At 52.3% G+C, this 19,542-nt stretch overlaps 2 protein-coding genes across 13 annotated transcripts in view; one reads left to right on the top strand and one right to left on the bottom strand.

Annotated features, from left to right (window-relative positions):
* The window catches only part of TMEM143 (transmembrane protein 143), a 28,879-nt gene that overhangs the window by 8,888 nt on the left and 449 nt on the right, over positions 1–19,542 (top strand). For 4 of the 12 annotated variants that reach the window (XM_086353369.1, XM_086353377.1, XM_086353376.1 and 1 more), the window contains 5 exons: positions 1,348–1,542; positions 3,072–3,199; positions 4,139–4,418; positions 9,477–9,666; positions 10,301–11,383. In XM_086353369.1, coding sequence (XP_086209495.1) covers positions 1,348–1,542; positions 3,072–3,199; positions 4,139–4,418; positions 9,477–9,666; positions 10,301–10,557 — 1,050 coding nt within the window. In that variant the 3' untranslated portion in view covers positions 10,558–11,383. Of the gene's footprint in view, positions 1–1,347; positions 1,543–3,071; positions 3,200–4,138; positions 4,419–6,269; positions 6,838–9,476; positions 10,032–10,297; positions 11,384–19,542 lie in introns of those variants that run through there. The other 8 variants (XM_086353368.1, XM_086353373.1, XM_086353372.1 and 5 more) reach the window with 5 other exon arrangements.
* EMP3 (epithelial membrane protein 3 (MAM blood group)) lies at positions 13,060–17,411 on the bottom strand. The gene is made up of 5 exons (XM_086353385.1): positions 17,124–17,411; positions 15,997–16,151; positions 15,680–15,782; positions 14,467–14,607; positions 13,060–13,344 (listed from the first exon to the last, which is right to left on the bottom strand). The coding sequence occupies exons 2-5, from the start codon at positions 16,072–16,074 to the stop codon at positions 13,175–13,177; spliced, it is 492 nt and encodes a 163-aa protein (XP_086209511.1). The 5' UTR covers positions 16,075–16,151; positions 17,124–17,411; the 3' UTR covers positions 13,060–13,174.

The following is a 19,542-nucleotide window of genomic DNA, read 5'->3' as shown; positions in this document are numbered from 1 at the left end:
CTGATCAGCATCTGAATGGATCACAGTGCCATTTCCTGAAAGAAGACTGAGATGGGGAGGGGGAAGAAATGGAGAGTTTTCCTTAAATCATGTTAGATCTGAGATACCATTAGACATGGTATTAGACATTAGACATCCAGCTGGAGATGCCAAAGACATAATTGCCTATGAGAATCTGATGCTCAGGGGAGAGGCCAGGGAAGGTTGGGGGGAATAGCTTTGGGAGGGGGCATCCAGGATGGTTATTTTGCTGGAAGATGGGGATGGGAGGATGTGATCTTGTGGGCTTGACATGTTGGATTTGAGGCAACTGTGACATCCCAAAGAAATGTCAGGTAGAGAGTTTGTATTAGTTCCTATAAAGGCTTAGCTCTTGTAACAAGCAGACCCCACAAGGCAATGGCTTAAAGAAGGTGGAGGATTCTTCCTCTCCCATTTAACAGCCTTGTGGTAAGTTGGCCACGGTAGATGAGCAGCTCTGTTCCTCATGAGATGATGCCAGGCCCAGGTTCCTTCCATGTTGTTGCTCTGCCATCCCCTGAGGGCCCCGTCTTCATCTCTGTGGGCTCAGAACTCGGTTGTAGGCAGGAGAGCGTTCTAAGCTGTTAAGAACAAGGAACGAGTGGAAGGTGCAGGAGGGGCAAGAAGTATCTGTTACTTCTGCTCATATTCTGTGGATGAATTCTGGCCACACCTAGTCTCAAAGGAGGCTGGAAATGTAGTCTATCTGGGCAGCCCCACAGCCGCTGCCTTCTCTACTACTATGGGGGAAGGGGAAGTACTACTCTAATGCTGCTGCTGCTAAGTCGCTTCAGTCGTGTCTGACTCTGTGTGACCCCAAAGACGGCAGTCCACCAGGCTCCCCGGTCCCTGGGATTCTCCAGGCAAGAACACTGAAGTGGGTTGCCATTTCCTTCTCCAATGCATGAAAGTGGAAAGTCAAAGTGAAGTCGCTCAGTCATGTCCGACTCTTAGTGACCCCATGGACTGTAGCCCACCTGGCTCCTCTGTCCATGGGATTTTCCAGGCAGGAGTAATGGAGTGGGGTGCCATTACTACTAAACATCCCCACAAACTGAACATGGATATTAGGTCTAGAACTTAGAGGAGAGGTCTGATTTGGAGATGTGAGTTGGGTAGTTACCTGCATGGAGATGGTGTTTAAGGCCATGGGAATGGTGAGGCAACATATTGTGAGCTTGAGGGGAGAGACAGGAAGAGGGCCCCAAATCCAGCCTTGGGGTAGCCCATTATTTAAAATATGGGGCCAGGAACATCCTTACATGTACCCACAATCCCTCACACTCTGACCTAGTCCATTTTTCTTCTCTCTGACTCTCTCCTCAGGCCTTGTATGACCCCATCAACCCGGACAGGGAGACTCTTGACCAGCCTTCACTTACAGACCCTCAGCGTCTGTCCAATGAGAAGGAAGTGCTTCAGGCCCTGGAGCCCCTGCTGGCCCAGGCCAACTTCTCCCCACTCACGGAGGACACCCTGGCCTACGCTCTGGTGGTCCATCACCCTCAGGATGAGGTCCAGGTACTTGTCTTCCAGAAAACAACCCAAACTCCCAGGAGACCTTGGGCAGGGGTGGAGCCTTTGGGAAGCAGAGGCTGCTGGGAGCTGTAGTCCTGAACACTAGCCCATGTGGCACCTTTGGTGAAATAGAAAAAGGTGCCTCTTCTCAGGTAACTTCACTCCCACCTGTTGGAAAAGCATCATAAGCTACAGGTCTTCTTAGGACTAGAGACTCTATCACCATCTGCCTGCAAACTATTAAGAGAGCTGTCCTTTGGTGTGGGGGGGTGGGGATTGATTCCAGTGCCTTTGAGGATATAGAAATCCTCAGAGGCTGAAGTCTCTTATATGGAATGGCATAGTATTTGCATATAACCTATGCATATCCTCCTGCATACTTTAAGTCATCTCTGATTATTTGTAATACCTAATACAATGTAAATGCTGTGTAAAAGAGTTGGTGATACCAGCAGATTCCAGTTTTGCTTTCTGGAATTAAAATTTTTTTCAGTCCTATAGTCGGTTGAATCAACAGATGTGAAACCTGCAGTTATGGAGGGCTGACTATAATAAATAATACAAAATACTCACCATTAAAGTCAACAAAATATGGGAATTCCTTGGCAGTTCAGTGGTGAGGACTCAGCGCTTTCACTTCTGGAGCCTGGGTTCAATCCCTGGTCGGGAAACTAAGATCCTATAAGCCGCATGGCACAGCCAAAAGAAAAAGTCAACAAAATACTAATAATCAAAATACTAAACACTGTTAGTATTATCATCAAAATACTAAAAATCACCACATTTTGGTGATTTTAAGTTGTGCTGTTTTCTAAAGTCAGACTTAACCGTCTCTGAAATTGGATTGTGACTTAGAAGCAGTAGTGTGGCATGGTTTGAAAAGTGAAAGTGAAAGTTCACTCAGTCGTGTCCGACTCTTTGCGACCCCATGGACTATACAGTCCATGAAATTCTCCAGGCCAGAATACTGGAGTGGGTACCCTTTTCCTTCTCCAGGGGATCTTCCCAACCCAGGGATTGAATCCAGGTCTCCTGCATTACAGGAGGATTCTTTACCAGCTGAACCACCAGGGAAGCCCAAGAATGCTGGAGTGGATAGACTATCCCTTCTCTAGCAGATCTTCCCAACCCAGGAATCGAACCGGGGTGTCCTGCATCGCAGGCAGATTCTTTACCAACTGAGCTATCAGGGAAGCCCCTGTTGAGTAGTTTAATTGACAATATATTTTCCCTTTTAGTTGCTTCATAAAATGATAGAGTACCTTAAAATCAGTGGCATTATAGATGCTAGGAAATATGGTCATGAAGATGACTATGACGTGGATGGTGCCATCTTGGATGGTGTGTCCTTGTGCAGTGTACAACGTGAACAACCATACATGGCTGTCTGTCTGCACACTGGATGATGATGAGTCTGGGAAGTAGGTGGGGAGGCAGAGGATCACTGGGGGTGAGGCATGTAATTCTAGTATCCTGCATACACCGTGGCTTATGCTCAGCTGCTTTTGCTTCCTTCTCCCTCCCTTTGGCAGGTGACAATAAATTTGGACCAGTATATCTACATGCATTTCTGGGCCTTGGGCCAGCGAGTTGGGAAGATGCCCCGTAAGTCCAGCGTGGGCTCCAAGCGTTTCTTCTTCAAATCACCCCCTGCAGAGAGGTGAGGCGGCCCCTGTTCCCCAGCTGCAGCAAGAGGGAGCAAGGTTAGAGTCGAGAGGGGACGGACAGGTCAGTGTCTGGATTTGGGTGTCTGGGACCTGGGTGGGATGTCAAGAAAGAAGAAAGGGTCAATGAAATACTGCCTCTTCTTCCCAAGGAGAAATAAGACCTGCAATTCTTAGGGGAAGAGAAGGGCTAGGGACATTTCTCTCCGTTTTCCAAATGAGGAAAACTGAGGCTCAGAGAGGGAAGGCCACATTCTGAAAAAGTGGTACCACCAGGTTTCTGAAGAACACTATGTTTTTAACACGTAGTTAGATACAGATATTGTTAGGAGAGCCATATCGTCTCACAGTTGGCCAGGGGGCCTGTCAGTCACCCAATCGGTCTGGAAATCAGACTATCAAATATGGCTACGAATTCAGAGACAAAAACCAAAGACAAAAAGCCTCTCATATCCCTTAAACCAGTAATTCCACTTCCAGGAATCTATTCCAGGGAGATATTTATACTTGCAGACTGTCTATTTAATTATTTTAATTATCTGTCTCTCATGCTGGACTATAAGCTCCACAAAGGCAGTGACTGACTCATTTTGTTGTCTCTCCAGAGCTAAATAGCACTCCTTGGCACCTAGCAGATACCCTGAAATATATATAGAATTTGGGTTTGAACATTAACTAAAGAATTTTTATTCAGCTCTCATTTATCAAGTCCATAAAATCAGAAGCAACCTATGTGTCCAATAATAGGGGATTGCATCATGTTAGTGATCCCCTCTAGTTGGGCACTTAGCTTACTTCTGACTTTCCTCTCACCATTTTTAAGTAGCTTTTAAAATGATGGTGTGACTTCAGAGCCAGCGAGAATGACCTAGGGTTGGAGGGGGACTCCCGGGGGCTGTTCTGACTGTCCTCGCCCCTCCATCTCTGGCCATCAGGAGATACTTTAAGCGGGTGATACTAGCAGCCCGAACGAAGAAGGGTCACTTAGTGCTGAAGAGCTTCAAGGATACACCATTGGAGGGTCTGGAGCAGCTGCTGCCCGAGCTGAAGGTGCGCACGTCCACCCTGCAGCGTGCCATCCTCAACGTCACACTGATCGTCTCGGGTGTAGCGTTCTTTGTCAACGTGGGCATGGTGGTGCTCTCTGACCTCAAGATGGCCACCTCCCTGTTGCTGCTGCTCTTCGCTGCTTTCATGGGCCTGCGGGCCGCCAAGGTACGTGACCCCCAACCAAGCCTGCCCTTTGATGGTCAGCTAGAGGGTCAGGCCACCCTGTCAGTTTGTTTCTTTTTTTTTATGGATGATTCCTGCTTCGGGTTGGCCTTTCTTTCCCTTCCTTATTCACTCAACACAACCTTGGGAGGGTTTCTTGATCTCCCTGAGCCTCAGTTTTCTCATCTGGAAAATGGGCTTAATAAATAGCGAGACCCTCCTAGGAGGGCTATTGTGAGGAAGAGATGAGTGAATCTGTAATGAGCACTGGGTGCAGGGCTTGCACATGGCCAGTGTGACACAAGTGTTCACAGCCACTCACTGGGCACTTGGTGACGTGAAGGGTGTGTTTTAGAACAAGACTGCCTGGGTTTGAATCTAGTTCTACCATCTTCTAGCTGTGTGACCTATTCTTTTAGCGCGCGTGTGTGTGTGTGTGAGAGAGAGAGAGAGAGAACCATGTCATGTGGCATGTGGGATCTTCGTTCCCCAAGCAGGGATCGAACCCATGCCCCCTGCAGTGGAAGTGCGGAGTCTTAACCACTGGAGTGCCAGGGAAGTCCTAAGCTATGTAACCTTGAACAAACTGCTTAAACCTCTCTGTGCATCTCAGAAGCAGAGATGACAGTGAGTTGTGGTGGTGATTAAATGCATTAATACGCTGAACATGGAAAACAGAGGCTGGTGCACAGTACAGACGTGTCATATGAGAGTTCACCGTTACCTTTATTACTATTATTACTGACTGGGCTCTTGTCCGCTGAGTCTGGGCTTCCCCACCGCCAAACTCTGGGACCAGGGCCTGTGTTTTGAACAAGCTGCTTTCCTGATCCTGCTACGTGTGAGTGCAGGGCTGCCCCATCCAGTTGTACAGGTTGTTCATCATCCAAGGATTCATGGCCAAAGGGACAGGTGGGCGCTGGAATCCAGCTTGTGCTTTGCTTGCTGAACCTCAAGCTCTGCCTTGAGGCGGCTACCTTTTACTGATTCTCCCTGGGGTTGGCACTGGCCCCAAGAGTGCGAACTGGCGCGAATTGTCCATTGTACCTGATCATTCACTTGCTGGTTCATTGATTTTCAAGCTGTTTTCAGCCATCCCAACGGGCTCTTAGGAAGCCTGGTAATAAATCCCACAGATAATAACCAGGCTGCGCTGGCTGAGCAGGGAGCACTTCCTGCTGAGGACCAGGGGTCGGGTGTCATTTGAGGGAAGCTCTGAAAGGCGGGGATTGAGCCTGGTGGAGAAGGGGCGTGGTGAGCACAGCCTGGGGAATCTCACAGGGATGAGGTCTGGCGTGCAGGATGGAGAAGCAAGGCCCCAGAGGGGTGGCGAGGGCCTTGAATGCCAAGGCAGGGGCTCTGGGCTTCGTCCTCAGGGCAGAGGGGAGCCACAGAAGGGCTGTAAGCAGAGAGGGAATGTGGCAACCACAGACTGGATCAGAGGGGCAGGGGGAAGAGGGTGTTGAGCTACTCTGGGGAGGACATGTGCCTTTTCAGCCCAGGGAGGACCATTGTCCCACCTCTCAGTGGCCCTTGGGGATGGAGAACTCTTGAGTCTCTTGGGCTCAGACACCCAGTTTAAAGCCCAGTTCACCTGTTCATTTACTGATCCCTTTTAGACATTTTTCCATGCCCCAGGCTGAGCCTCCTTAAGTTCATTCTTTTTTTATTTGGCTTGTCATATCTCCATTCTCCAACCACGGACTGAACCCGGGCCATGGCACCAAAGGCGCCAAATCCTAATCTCTAGACTACCAGGGACTCCCTCCGTGCCTTAAATGCAGGCCTCCCTGGCCTCTGTCCAGCTGCCCACAGAGCATCCATCTTCCCCTGAAACCCCCTTCTCCTCCCCAGCTCTGCATCTCGGGACAGTTGCTCTGATCAGACACCTGGGAGGCTGATTTTGCAGCAGGATATATGGCCCTCTTCCTACCCTTCCCCCAGAGAGCTCATCCACTTCCACGGTTTCCACAAGCTGCTCCCCCGTGCCTCCTAGATCCAGGAGCTCTGCACTCAAGTCTGGAGCAGCCACGTGGAGGACAGCGTCTCTCCCACCTGCTCCTCCTCCTGGTTCTCCATCTGTGGATGGCCCTGTTGTCCCCAAATCACTGACTAGACCTCTGGAAATTACCCTGCCCCCCAACCTGTCAGTCCTCAGCCTGTCCTTCCTGCCCCCCAGTGCTCTGCTCCCCAAGCTCCCTGTGCCCGTCTCCTCTCCTCTGTCTCGGCTCCAGCTCAGATCCTCTTCCTAGCCTTCCCCCACCCAGTGATCCCCTCTAGCCCATCCCAGATGGCCCCTGGGCTGGCCCTGCTCCTCCCTTGCTCACAACCTGGCCTCAGAGACACTGCTTCTTCAGCCTCATCTGACACAATTCTCAGCTTCAGCTCCACCAAAATATACTTGTAGCTCCTCCCACCGCTACTTTTCTCCCCTTCTCTCCCTTTGCATATGCTGTTCCTCCTTCTGAAACATACTCTCCCCTGGAGGAGGGCACAGCGGCCTACTCCGTATTCTTGCCTGGAGAATCCCCATAGACAAAGGAGCCTGGTGGGTACAGTCCATGGGGTCGCAGAGTCGGACACGACTGAAGCGACTTAGCACGCATGCATGCATCCTTTTGCTAGGCTGACCAACCCCTCCTCACCCTCATCTCAGAGGCTCCAGAAAGCCCTCCCAGACTTCCTGAGCTGAGGGGGCTCCTGTCATGTCCTGGTTCCCCGGGGAGGCCCGTGGGGCAGCCTGAGAAGGTTGTCGAGCTGGCATCCCAAAGATGCCTCAGGGCTGGTCCTGCCCTGGAAGGAGAGGCGTGGGGCCCGTGGACAGACAGCCACGTGCCTGACCGAGGCGGCAGTGGGCCCTGTAGGAACCCAGGGATGTAGCTGCTTGTCTGTGGAAAGCGATGTCTATCCTGAACCTTGATGATAAGACAGTGTTTTTCAAGAAAAGACTGGAAGCCACTTGGCCTGTCCCAAGGCCCAGAAGCCCAAGAGAGCAGGGCGCGCTCAGGGCAACCATCTGGGTAGACTGGGCTCATTCAACACGGGCTGCATTCATGGGAGAGGAGCAGGATATTGAGTGGGAGTAATCCCTGGGGCCAGGCCACAGAGTTTGGAGTCTCTGAGGGCACTAGGGAGCTATTTGAGGGTGTGAGCAGGGGAGGGGCAGGCTCAACTCTGGGGCTTTGCAGAGAGAAGGGAGTAGGGGAGACTGAGGCCTGGGAGGAGGCTGGGTGATGCATTAGGTGGGTTGGACAGGAGGGGACAGGGCAGAGAGGGTCAAGGCAGGAGGATGGGGCCAGAGAGTGACAGGCTGGCGAGGAGGGGGCAGGATGGTGCCAGGGCTCTGATCTGTGATGGCGTAGATTGTGGGGCCACCCCAGATACGGACCCCAGGGGAGGAGGAAGGAGGGACTGAGGAGTTGGATAAGGAGAGACACTGCGTTCAGTGTGGGCCTTGGTGAGTGTCTGAGGGACATTTAGCTGGCCAGTGGTGAGCCCTCTCCAGGGAGAGGTCTGGCCTCACGTGTCTGCCTCGGAATGGCATGACCTGCTCACTTAGCCTGCGAGAATTCCACTCCATAAGCCTGGCAGAAACGGGCACACAACCCAATGTATTTTTCATAACAGTCGCAAATGCATCCAATTCCTGCATCTTGCCTCCAACCAAAGAAATTGGCGATTCGTTCCAATGCAGGGACATAAACTGACTGTGCTGGCCTTGTAAGAAGAGAGTGCAGTTCACACAGAGCGTGTCATTGGGACTGTGCAGGCCATTTCAGCGATTTTCCAGGGCTGTGTTCATTTCAGAGGCATTTCACCATAGGTTTCCACGTAGGGTGGGCAACACTCTTTGGGCAGAAGATACTTCAATAACTAAGTACGTGTGACCTGCCAGCTTCTGTGCCATGTTTTATTAACTTCTGGTGCCCCTTCTGTCATTTGCCTTGGCTCACAGACAGGGCTACCCGAAGACTTAGGTTTTGGCCACAGCCTCACAGCTGGAGGGGCAGAGAGAGGACTGGCATCCAGGCCTGCAGGCCGCAGGGCCCAGCAACCCTGAACTCACTTGGTGGATGAAAGGACGAATCTGGGTGGATGAATCTGAGTTCGAGTCCCAGAGGGCACTGATGGGCTCTCATCTCCCTCTTCAGGGACAACAGGAATGAGAAAGGGGTCCAGGCAGGAGGGATGGAGGGTGGGGAAGGGGTAGCCAGTAGACAGCTGGGCCCCAGACCCGCCTCTCCCTCATCAAGTATTTGTTCTCCATTAACACTTCTCTTCTGGCTTCCCTGGTGGCTCAGCAGTAAAGAATCCACCTGCCAATGCAGGAGACTTGGGTTCAATCCCTGGGTTGGGAAGATCCCCTGGAGAAGGAAATGGCAACCCACTCCAGTATTCTTGCCTGGGAAATCCCATGGACAGAGGAGCCTGGCGGGGTCACAAAGAGTCGGACAGGACTTAGCAACTAAACAACAACAACACTCTTTACAATATTTAAAACCTTTCAAAAAATTTCAAACAAATGCACAGATGGAATAGTATGATAAGCTCCTCTGTTGTCAGCACCCAGCATCAACAATTAGTAACAATCAGGTTTCACCTAAAGACACCCCGCCCGCCCCTACCCCCCGCCCACCACCACTGGATTATTTTGAAGCAAATTCTACACATCATCTGGAAATACTTATATGTGTCTAGATGATAAGGACTTTAAAAAAAATTGTAATGAAAAGTGCCCAGGCTAAAACTCTTGTCTGTGAATCCTCGAACACATCCATTGTTACGTGGCTCAGATAAGCAAACCCGGGCAGCGGCCTCCGAGGCACTAGGGCCAGAGCGTGTGGGTTAAGCGTAAAAATACCTGAGCCGGAGAGGGCCGCAGAGGTCCCGGGAGCCCTTGGAAAGGGCGGTACCTGCCCGAGTGACCTAGGGGTGTGCGTATGGGTGGGGTTGTATATGGGTGCCTGTGTGATTGGGTGGCGTGTGTGTATGGGCGGGGCGTGGAGTCCCAGCAGGCCCCGCCCCTCTCCCCCCCCCCCCCGGATTTTGTCCTGCATGCAGATGTTCGGACATCGGCGCAGCGCGCAGGCGCTGGAGCTGGCGCACATGCTCTACTACCGCAGCACGTCCAACAACGCAGAGCTGCTCAGCGCCCTAGTCCTGCGCGCACAGGACGAGCACACCAAAGAGACGCTGCTTGCGCACAGCTTCCTGGCCCGGCGGCCCGGGGGGGCAAAGGGCCCGCCGGAAGGTAGGCCCGCAGGGGCCAAGAGGCCCCACCCCTTTGCAGCCCCTCACTTGCTAGGTCCTGCCCCGTCTCTTGCGGCCCTTTCCCCCTTAGGCCCCGCCCCTTCCTAACACTGCTGGGCGCAGATGTGGCCCCACCTGGAACAAACTCCACCCCGCCGCTACGGAGTGGAGAGTTCTCTTAGTCCCAGATGGCCTTGCCCCAGTGAGACTCCATCTCCACGATGCCCGCCTCCCAAACCCGGCTCGCGCTGGTGAACCGGATTCAACAGTCGGGACCCCTGACCCGGTTCCTATCTCGGTGGGCCTGCTCCTGGGATGACCTCAACCTCAACTGCGATAGGAGTCTTGGATCAGACTCCTGTTGTGGTATGCTCCCCACTCCCCGTCCGCTGCTTCCTATATGCCAACCCAAATACTCCCTTACTAGAGAGCCCAGATGGCTCCTCCCTGAACAAGAGTCCCTGGCTGGTCCCCGGATGAGAGCCCCAACGTTGAGCCTCCTAGGTTCTGTCCCACTCCGCTAGGCTTCTTCCAAACCCAGACACCTCTTATTCCTTGTCCTGCACCCTCCCCGCTGCCCACTCTTAGTCCTTCGGGTTGGTCTGACCTCACGACACCTGCCTCTCCCCCAGCAGAGACCTCCCAGTGGCTCCAGTCGGAGGTGGAGAACTGGCTTCTAGCCCAGTCAGGCTGTGACGTGGCCTTCAACGGAAAGAGGGCCTTGGCCCACCTGCAAGCCCTGCCCCCCACCGTCGGAATGTACCCGCCCCCGGGCCTCCCCAAACTAGACCTGTTGGCTACTATCTCTTCCCCCAAGTCCGCACCTAGCGATGACAACTCCTTAGAGAAACCTCTCGGCCCAGCCCAACCCAGCCACCTGGTTGGGAACTAAGCGCCGCCTCCTCCTTGACAAGCTGTCGATCATGGCTAAGATGCTTCGCCACTCCCCAACTTCCAATTACTCGTTACCACTTCCGTTATGCTGTTTTCTTAAACAAAACCGCCCACTGAGGCAGCCGGTGGTTGCCAGGCGCCCCTCTTCCGATGAACAGCCAATCAAAGCTTTTTGGCTTTGCTTCTGGTCCATCTCTTACTCCCTCTTTCATCATAAAGTTCTAAACATAGTTTGGCTGAGGAGGGAGGGCCAGCCAATCACAGCCGTGCAATGCTACACACCACCAGGCCCAGTTGTTAAACTGTGCCCTCCGGAGGCCATATATCACTGTCTGTTTAGCCCGTACTGGGCAAAATGCCCATCATGTTCACCGAGGCGGAGCTCCAGCCTGCAGCCAATAAGAACCTTTTAGTCCGCTCCTCTGGCAAACTGCCAGTGAGACAGCTGCCAGGCACTGTGAACCTTGGGCAGCCAGTTGTCCCTGCAGAGAAGCAACCAATCAGAATTTCTGAAGGAGACCTGCTCTTTCTATCAATTGCCGCTACTTATAAGGCAGGCCATTTGGTCAACTGCCCATCAGCTTGTCCAGGCTGAAGGGGTCGGGAGTTTTGTGCCCGGCACAAAGCTGTGGGCCAGGAGGAACCAGAAACCAAGGCTCGTGTCCACTCAGGCCCCAACAACAAAACTCAGGTGCCTTCGCTGCCCAGGCCCCTCACCCTTTCTACAGAAACTACCTCGGCCTGGATCTTGACTCCACCAGTGCCCTGTGCAATATTTATTGGTCTATCAATTTCTCCCAAAGGAATAAATCATGTTTCATAAATCTGGATGAGTCAGAGAGCTGCAGGGGTTGAAAAGAAGGAAGGTTTCGGAATCCTGGAAAGAAGAGACTCTGGGTCTTGGGGGAATGCATTTGGGTGGGTCCCCAGCTTCCCTACGGCTTCCTTTGTGACTCAGCTGGTAAAGAATCCACCTGCAGTGCAGAAGACCTAGGTTTGATCCCTGGGTTGGGAAGATGCCCTGGAGAAGGGAAAGGCTACCCACTCCAGTATTCTAGCCTGGAGAATTTCATGGACTGTACAATGGGGGTCGCAAAGAGTCAGACACGCCTGAATGACTTTCACTTTTCCAGCTTCCCTGGTGACCCAGACCATAAAGAATCTGCCTGCAATGCAGGAGGCCTGGGTTTGATCCCTGGGTCGGGAAGATCTCCTGGAGAAGGGAATGGCTACCCACTCCAGTATTCTTGCCTGGAGAATTCCATGGACAGAGGAGCCTGGCAGGTTACAGTCCATGGGGTCACAGAGTTATAATGTACACGACTGAGCTACGAGCATGCACACACTGGCAAAGAAAGTTGTAGTTCTGGAGAGAGGCTGGGCTTGTAATTGCTGAATTCTGGGCTGCGTCACAGAAGAGGATCTTACGGAGGACCTGACTCCCTAAAACACTGGGTCTTCTGAACACCCGAGATAGAGCAGATTGTTCACTGCACAAAGACACACGGCCTAGGGGTGGGTTGGTCTAAAACCCGACCTCTCCCCTTCTCACAAGTGTCCTGATGTGAGGTTGAGCCTGGAGAAGGGGAGGGGGGAGGCATCTCATCTAGTTTTTACTAAGGTGTCGTGTGGACTAGAGGCACTGTTTGCAGAGGATGGGTGAAGAAGAGGGGCTGGGTTTCAAGAGGGAAATGGAAAAGTATCTTCCCAGAGGAAGTGTCAGGGAGGAAAAAAAGACCACTGTTAGCAATGAAGGTTCTTGGCCTTCTTAATCAGTTGAAATTGATAAAGAGGCCAGACAAGGAGTTCAGGCCTGCTATAGCGGGGAGAGAGGGAGAACAACTTCCCTTAAGGAGGGGCGAGCTGGTCCCTTCTGTGGGGTGAGGGTAAGGGTGTGTCCAGGGGTGGGGTGGAGGGGCGCTTAGGTGGTTTGCCCATCCCCTTGCTGGTGTACGTGTGTAGTGCCCTGCTTTTGCTCCTGGCTCTTAGGAAGTGGCAGTTGGGCTTTTTGGTCTGTTTGTATCTTATTGTCCAGAATTTGCCCCTAATGCGCATGCACGCAGTTATTTTTAGTCTTTCATAGTTTCTTTACATTTTGTAACTGGAGGAGACCGATTGGCCAGGTGCAGGCATTACTGCACTGCAGTAAAGGGTCTCAGGTCTCAGTAACCTAGAACAAGACACACATCCTGCTTGGTTGAGAGAGAGAGACCCCTTGGCCAAGGAGGGACGGCTGGTTCTTACCTAGAAGTACCTGAATATCTAGGCTGGGAAGAATCCTGAGTCTTGCACCAGGAGGGCTGGGGTCCTTCAGTCTGTGGAAGGGGAAGGGCCGTCAGGACCGCGGGCTCCTGTGTCCCAGATTAGAAGGGGATGGAATGAGTTCGACGTTCTGAAGGCTGAACTGCTGGTGATGGGGGCTGTCCCAATTCAGGAATGATCAGGCGTGAGTAGCCAGGGTCCCGGGAGGAGGAAGGAAGGAAGGAGTCAAAGGCAGACCCGGCGGCTAAACAGTTTTATTTTCTGTTTAAAATAGAAAAGGAGGAAGGGTGGGGGCTTGCGGGTGAGATGGAGGGGCCGGGAGTCGGCTGGGGAAACAAGGGGAGGCGCAGCCCTCACTCCCGCTTCCGCAAGTGGATGTAGATGATGCCGCTGGCCAGGGCGAGGGGGAAGGCCACCCAGGCCAGGGCGAAGCAGTAACCAAAGCTGCCCCCCGACGGGCGGTCCGCCAGAATCTCTTCGGCATGAATGGCGTAGATCAGCGCCCCGGTAAACACCGCCACGCCTGCGGGGAGACGGGAACCACACGTCACGCTGGACCCGCAAAACAGGACTGCATTTCCCAACAACCCATGGGGCAAAGAAACCGCCTGAGGGCGAGTGCGCAGCACCACTGCCTACTGGGAGTTGTAGTTCACTCTAGAGCCGCGCCTTGGGGGCTGCTGCAGACTGGATTTGGGCAATTTAGTTGATCTTTTTGGGCCTCCGTTACTCATCCATTACATGGGACGATAATACCAACTTATCCATCCATCCATTCAAGGAATATTTTTGAGTGACTTTACACAAGCCAAGCACACAGGTAGTAAATTAATAGAACAAGAGGGAACCTAGAAACGTAATGCTCCCCCAAACTGATAACTATGATTAACTTTGCTCTTTGCACCTGAAGTAAAAAAAAAATGAAAAGTACATAAAAATCCCTTAAGTGTCTGATACAAGGTCGGTCCACAAGAAATAGCAACTGGTTGACATTATAAGACCACTGCTATTATGATTTAGAGTTCTCTCCTGGTGTTATTTGGAGAAGGCAATGGCACCCCACTCTGGTACTCTTGCCTGGAAAATCCCATGGATGGAGGAGCCTGGTAGGCTGAAGTCCATGGGGTTGCTAAGAGTCGGACACGACTGAGCGACTTCACTTTCACGAATTAGAGAAGGAAATGGCAACCCACTCCAGTTTTCTTGCCTGGAGAATCCCAGGGATGGGGGAGCCTGGGCTGCCATCTGTGGGGTCGCACAGAGTCAGACATGACTGAAGCGACTTACCAGCAGCAGCAGCAGCCTGGTGTTATTAATTAGCTACCTATCCCTACTGGCCTCCCTCTGTTCCTGGGATCTAGATTATTCATCCACAGCCCTTTCCCCATCCCTGGCTCCTTGAAGCTCTAAGTGCAAGTTGCCCCATGACTCAGAGACCCACACCACAAACCATCACTGAGACACTGAAAACTACAAGTTCCTTAAGTCCCTAGGGCAGAGAGGTAGCCAAAGGCAGAACCTCAGGTAGTCTTTGTGTTGTGGAGAATTGTTTTCTTTCATTAGGTGTCCATTCTTCCCCCCCGCCCTCCCCCCATCCTCACAGGCCTCCTCCCTTCCTTTCAGTTCCCTGGGAAACCGTGCTCACTGGTGCAAAGCTGGCAGAAGCCAGTGGCATAGAATAGCCCTCCTCGCCGCATGGTGTAGAGCTGGAACATGAACAGGATGAAGGACAGACAGCAGAGGATGAGGGAAAGCACCATGAGGACTTGTACTGCCTTCAGCCAGCCTGCAATAAGGAGACAGGGGTGGAAGTTACAGCAGGTCCAGAGTTCAGCTCCACCTGCTTGCTCATCATTGCTCCCACCAACCGTTCTTCCATTTAGAGTCATTCAACCTCAGATACTCAGTAGTTATCACTTATATCAACTTTGATCCCTATAACTTTCCTAAATTCCCTGAGGAATTCTAGAAGCCATTTGCAGATTCTTTAGGATTTTCTATATAAACATGCTCACTGGGAATCGAGACAGTTTTACTTCTTCTTTTCCCATCTTTTATGCCTTTTATTTCTTTTTCTTGCCTTGTTGCATTGGCTACCTCCAGTATGATGTGGTATCGAATTGTGAGAGCAGAAATTCTTCCTTTGCTCTTAGGGAAAAAGCATTTAATCTTTCACCTTCTTTGACTTAGAAATTTAAGCGGATGCAGCTCTGCCCCTTTAGAACTCAGATGCATCTGACCCCACTTCTTTTGAACCTTGCAAGGATTCAGTCTCACCTCTTTAGAACCTCAATGTGTTCCACCCCATTGGAACTTGGATAGTGTGGTCCCAGCCATCCATTCAGAACACCTGTCCTGCCTCTTTAGGACTTTGGGAACATGTTCTTGTCTTCTCAGAATCTTGAAAGCTTTCCCCCAATTCCTTAAACCTATAGCGTTGTAGCCTCCACTCCTAAATCATCAGGAGTGGGGTTTTTAACCTCAGCAGGTAAATAATCTTCCTGCAGGGCAGGAGACCTGGGTTCAATCCCTGGGTTGGGAAGATCCCTTGGAAAAGGGAAAGGCTACCCACTCCAGTATTATGGCCTGGAGAATTCCATGGACTATATAGTCCATGGGGTTGCAAAGAGTCGGACACGACTGAGCGACTTTCACTTCACTTCACTCTAGAACATGAGCATACTTCCGCGTCCCATCCAGAAAGGTGGGCCATCATACGTCAGCTTCAGTCACTCAGCATGGGGACCCATAACCTGCCCACTCAAACCTTGGGGGGTTCCCAATCCTTGGTCCCAGGAGGAGACTTGGGGTTATCCCTCCCTTCTGCAGACCCATCTCCAGCGCCCCTCACGCCTCACCGTTCTCACTGACGTTACTGCAGGCCCACGTTTTGTTGTCACTATTCCATGTGCAGTCGTACCAGAGATTCAGGGACTCCTTGCCGGGGAGAGTCCACCAGGACTGGGATGGGTAGAGGAACAAGGGCAAAGTCAGGGAGACTAGGCAGGGTTGGGAAAAGGGCAAGGTGCCATGGGAAAGCATGGATTTAATAGCAAAGTGTGGGGTGGGGGCTTCCCGGGAAAGGGTAGGGTGAAGGCAGAGCTCACCAGGGAGTGCTAGGGCGAGGGGGCGGGGCCAGAGGGACAGGCGGCCCCCGTCCTCCACGTTGGCTTACCTTGTCCAAAGTGGCCACGAAAAGCAGGATGAGAATGAGGATGTGGAGGGCAGAGACCACCAGCAGGAGGAGAGACATGGCTGTGTTGGAAGCCTGGGGCACGAACGGTCACTTCAAGAGGTTGTTGGCACAGGGGCAGGTAAGATGCCTGAATCCTGGTGAGGAAAGGGGCTGAGTCCAGACTCCCAGGTCTAATGGAAAAGGGGGCTAGGAGCCCCAAACTTCTGGTCTGAGGGAGGAGGAGGCTGGGAGCTAGATGCCTGGTTGTGAAGGAGGAGGGAGCTGGGGGCAGGGACTCATGAATTTCCCAGGGCCTGGAGGGGGCCAGTGATAGACTTGGGTCCAGGAATGAGTAGGACTAGCAATTTGGCTCCCATCTCTGCAGAGCCCTGTCCCTGGGGACATATGGGCAAGGATGTGAAAAATTCCTATCGTTGCCTATTCAGATAGATCAGAAGCTGAGGGCTGCCCCCAGAGATAGACAATCTTGACTCACCCCACTCCTCTCTTGGGGTGGAGGGAGGAAGGGGGACCCGGTGAGTCATCCGGTCGGTGACTCATCTCACCACCCCCCCACCCCCCCGCCCCACATGCCTCCAAGCACCAGGGAAACCCCAGCCCCTGTCTATGCCCACGAGGTCCCCACCCCACCCTGCCCTGCCGCCAGACCAGTGTCCACTGGACACCTTGTAGGGAAAATGGACAAGATCCATGTTGGGGGTGGGAGAGGGCCTGAGAAGAAGGAGCCAGCCCTCATGACCCTTCAGTGTCCAGAAAGGGCTGCGGTGGGGTGGTGGCGGGTGGTGGCTGGATTGTCTCCAGACTTCGGTTGTTCTCACGAGAAGCCCTGACCTCAGGGTCTTCCTGGGGGAGTGGACAGCATAGAGTAAAACTACAGGAAGTTTTTGGGTGGGTGGGGGGGTTCTGCTGGGAACCCTAAAATCGGTCGGGCCCCACCCCTTTCCAAGTCTCCACCCCAAGTGCCAAGAGTTCACTTCTTAAATTACAAGGATTTCCAAGGTTTTTCCAAGCTGGCAGGGAGGTGAGAGTGGGGGTCTCCTTTCCAAACTGCTGCATACCCAAGTAAAGAAAGAAATCACAGGCTGAATAACGGATTGAAAACTTACCGAGAGCGGCAGAAGTCGTCAGATTTGAGTCCGGTCCCTCAATCGGGCCTCCGTGCCCCGCCCTTCTCTTCCCTCCTTCCACCCTCTCGAGGCCCCCGCCTCTCACCGCCTTTCTCCCTCCCTCCGTCTCTCTGGCTCTCTCTCTCTTTCTTCCCTCCAATTCCGGAACCCTCTCTTCCCCCCTCTTTCTTTTTCTCGCCTTCTGCCTCTTGTCTCTCTCTCCTGTCCTCACGGTCTGTACCTCGATCCTGCTCCCTCTCTCCTCATTCTCCTGCTTTCTCTTTCTCTGGCCCTTTCAATATATACTGACCCTTTTATACCCACCCTCACCGCGCCCAGCTGAGGTCGACAGCCAGAGGGAGGGACCAGGCACTCGCGTTCCTCCGTTCCTCCTTTTCTGGGCCCCCACCCACTGCCCCGACAGGCATCTTTTGGGGCTCCCCCTCCTGCGGTGGAGATGACACGTCCTTGGAGGGAAGGAAACAGAGCTGGGCCCTCAGGTGGAGCAAGCATCACGGGTGGGAGGATCTGATTCTCAGGCCTCTGCTCCCGGACCTGTCCCGGGAACGGACAGCTGCTTTGGGGCTTAGGACTGGATCCTCAGGGGGATGTCTGGGCGGGGAGATCAGATTCCTGCCGCGGGGAGTGGGCTGAGGACTTGTGGGGTTGGCACCCTGGTGAGAATTGGGATGGGAAATAGGGAAGTGTGGAACTCCGGAAGTGGGCAGGAGGTGGAAGTTAAGAACCCAGGGCTACTGTTTCCTGCCTGGGGGACCTTGACCAATTATTCCAAGTCTCTGAACCTCAGTTTCCTAATCGAGAGGTGGGTACACTACTACTTATACTACTGACAATATACTAATGGCAATGATGACAATTCTGATACTTATTCTAGACAAACAAGGCAATACCAGTACACTAACACATTTTTTCTTTCCCTCATCAAACATTTATTGAACATCTATTATGAACCAGGAGTTAATAATGAAGAAAACAGATGCGAGCCCTGCTGTTCTTACGGAGTTTACCTTCTAGTTGAGCGAGAGAGAATAATACATCAGTACAGAAGATAGACTTCAGGTAGTGGTAGGGCTTTGAAGGGAATGAAATACAGTGACCCTGCTAATGATGGGAGGCAACTTTAAAAGGGTGATCCGGTGAGGTTTCTCTAAGGAGAAACCTCATTCTGAGATGCGACTGAGACTTGAAGACAGGAGTCATTTGAATGCTGGAGGGAGAGGAAGGACACAGGATTGGAGAACAAGCTCAAGTTGTTTGGGGAGCAGACAGAAGGGCCAGTGTGGCCAGAATATAGGGAACTAGAGGGAGTGGTAGGAAGGGAATTCAAAGAGAGCCCTTGAAGCCTAGAGGAGGAGTTTGGATTTTATTCTAAGGGTAGTGGGAAACCATTGGAGGCTTTTAAACAGAAGTGCAGTACCAGGGACTTAATGTTATTAGTAACTATTATTGTTATCATTATTATTTCTTAGATTATTGAATAAGTGTGGGGCGTGATTACTACTATGTACCTGGGTCTCTATGGAGGGTTGGTGCTTGGTGAAAAGCAAGGGACAGGGAGCCAGGTGTCTGGGGTCCTGATGTGGAATTAAGACCTGGAGGACTGAAATCTTGGTCCCCACAAGGGAAAGGAACTGGATGATGGGATGGCTGGGTATCTGAGGGAGACACAGCGAGAGGGAGGGAGAGTGGTTGGTTATCTGGGCTCCCTGAGGGGGTGAGGGAGGGGCAGTTCAGTGACTGGGTGGTACTCCTAACCCTAACCCGGAAGCTGTTGTACTATGACATAGGCTTTACTCATTATCTGTGATTTGGGGCAGGTTATTAATCTCTCCATGCCCCAGTTTCTTCATTGGTAAAACAGGAATAATAATAGTAAATACCTCAAGGAGCAGTGCTTAGAGGAGTGCCTGGCATAGAGAAAGCGCTGTTGTACATGCACGTTATACCAGACACAGGGACATGGGAGATGAGGTGTCTGGGATTTGGAGAAGGGACAAATGCTTGAGTCCATTGGGTCCCAAGGCTAAGAAGTTGGGAGTACAAAATGAAGGTCGCTGGGGGTGGGTAAAATAGTTACATCTTTGAGAAGGACAGAGACTGGAGGTCTGAACTCAGTTCTCCAAGTAAGTTAGAAAGCCTGGGTCACTGAGGGGAAAATGAGGGACTGGAGATCGTTAAGTTCTTCAAGGAGGCAAAGGGGCTGGACATGAGTCCTGGGAGGAGTCTGGGAACCAAGGGCTATAGAGATGGAATTTGGGCGGGGGAGGTGGAGAACAGGAAGCTAGGACTCTGAATCAAACTCCCAGAGTGGAATTAGCGCCAGGTTGGGGTACCCTGGAGATGTTCTGGGCAGGGGGTCCCCCATGCTAGGGCCCTACAGAAGGGGGAGAATTAGGGT

The sequence above is a fragment of the Bos grunniens genome, chromosome 18 (assembly GCF_055505025.1).
Source record: "Bos grunniens cultivar Pamir isolate PY7600 chromosome 18, Bosgru_T2T1.0, whole genome shotgun sequence".
NCBI classification, from domain to species: domain Eukaryota; kingdom Metazoa; phylum Chordata; class Mammalia; order Artiodactyla; family Bovidae; genus Bos; species Bos grunniens.
Note: the sequence above shows the minus strand (reverse complement) of the source record. Positions and strands in the feature narration are given on the sequence as shown.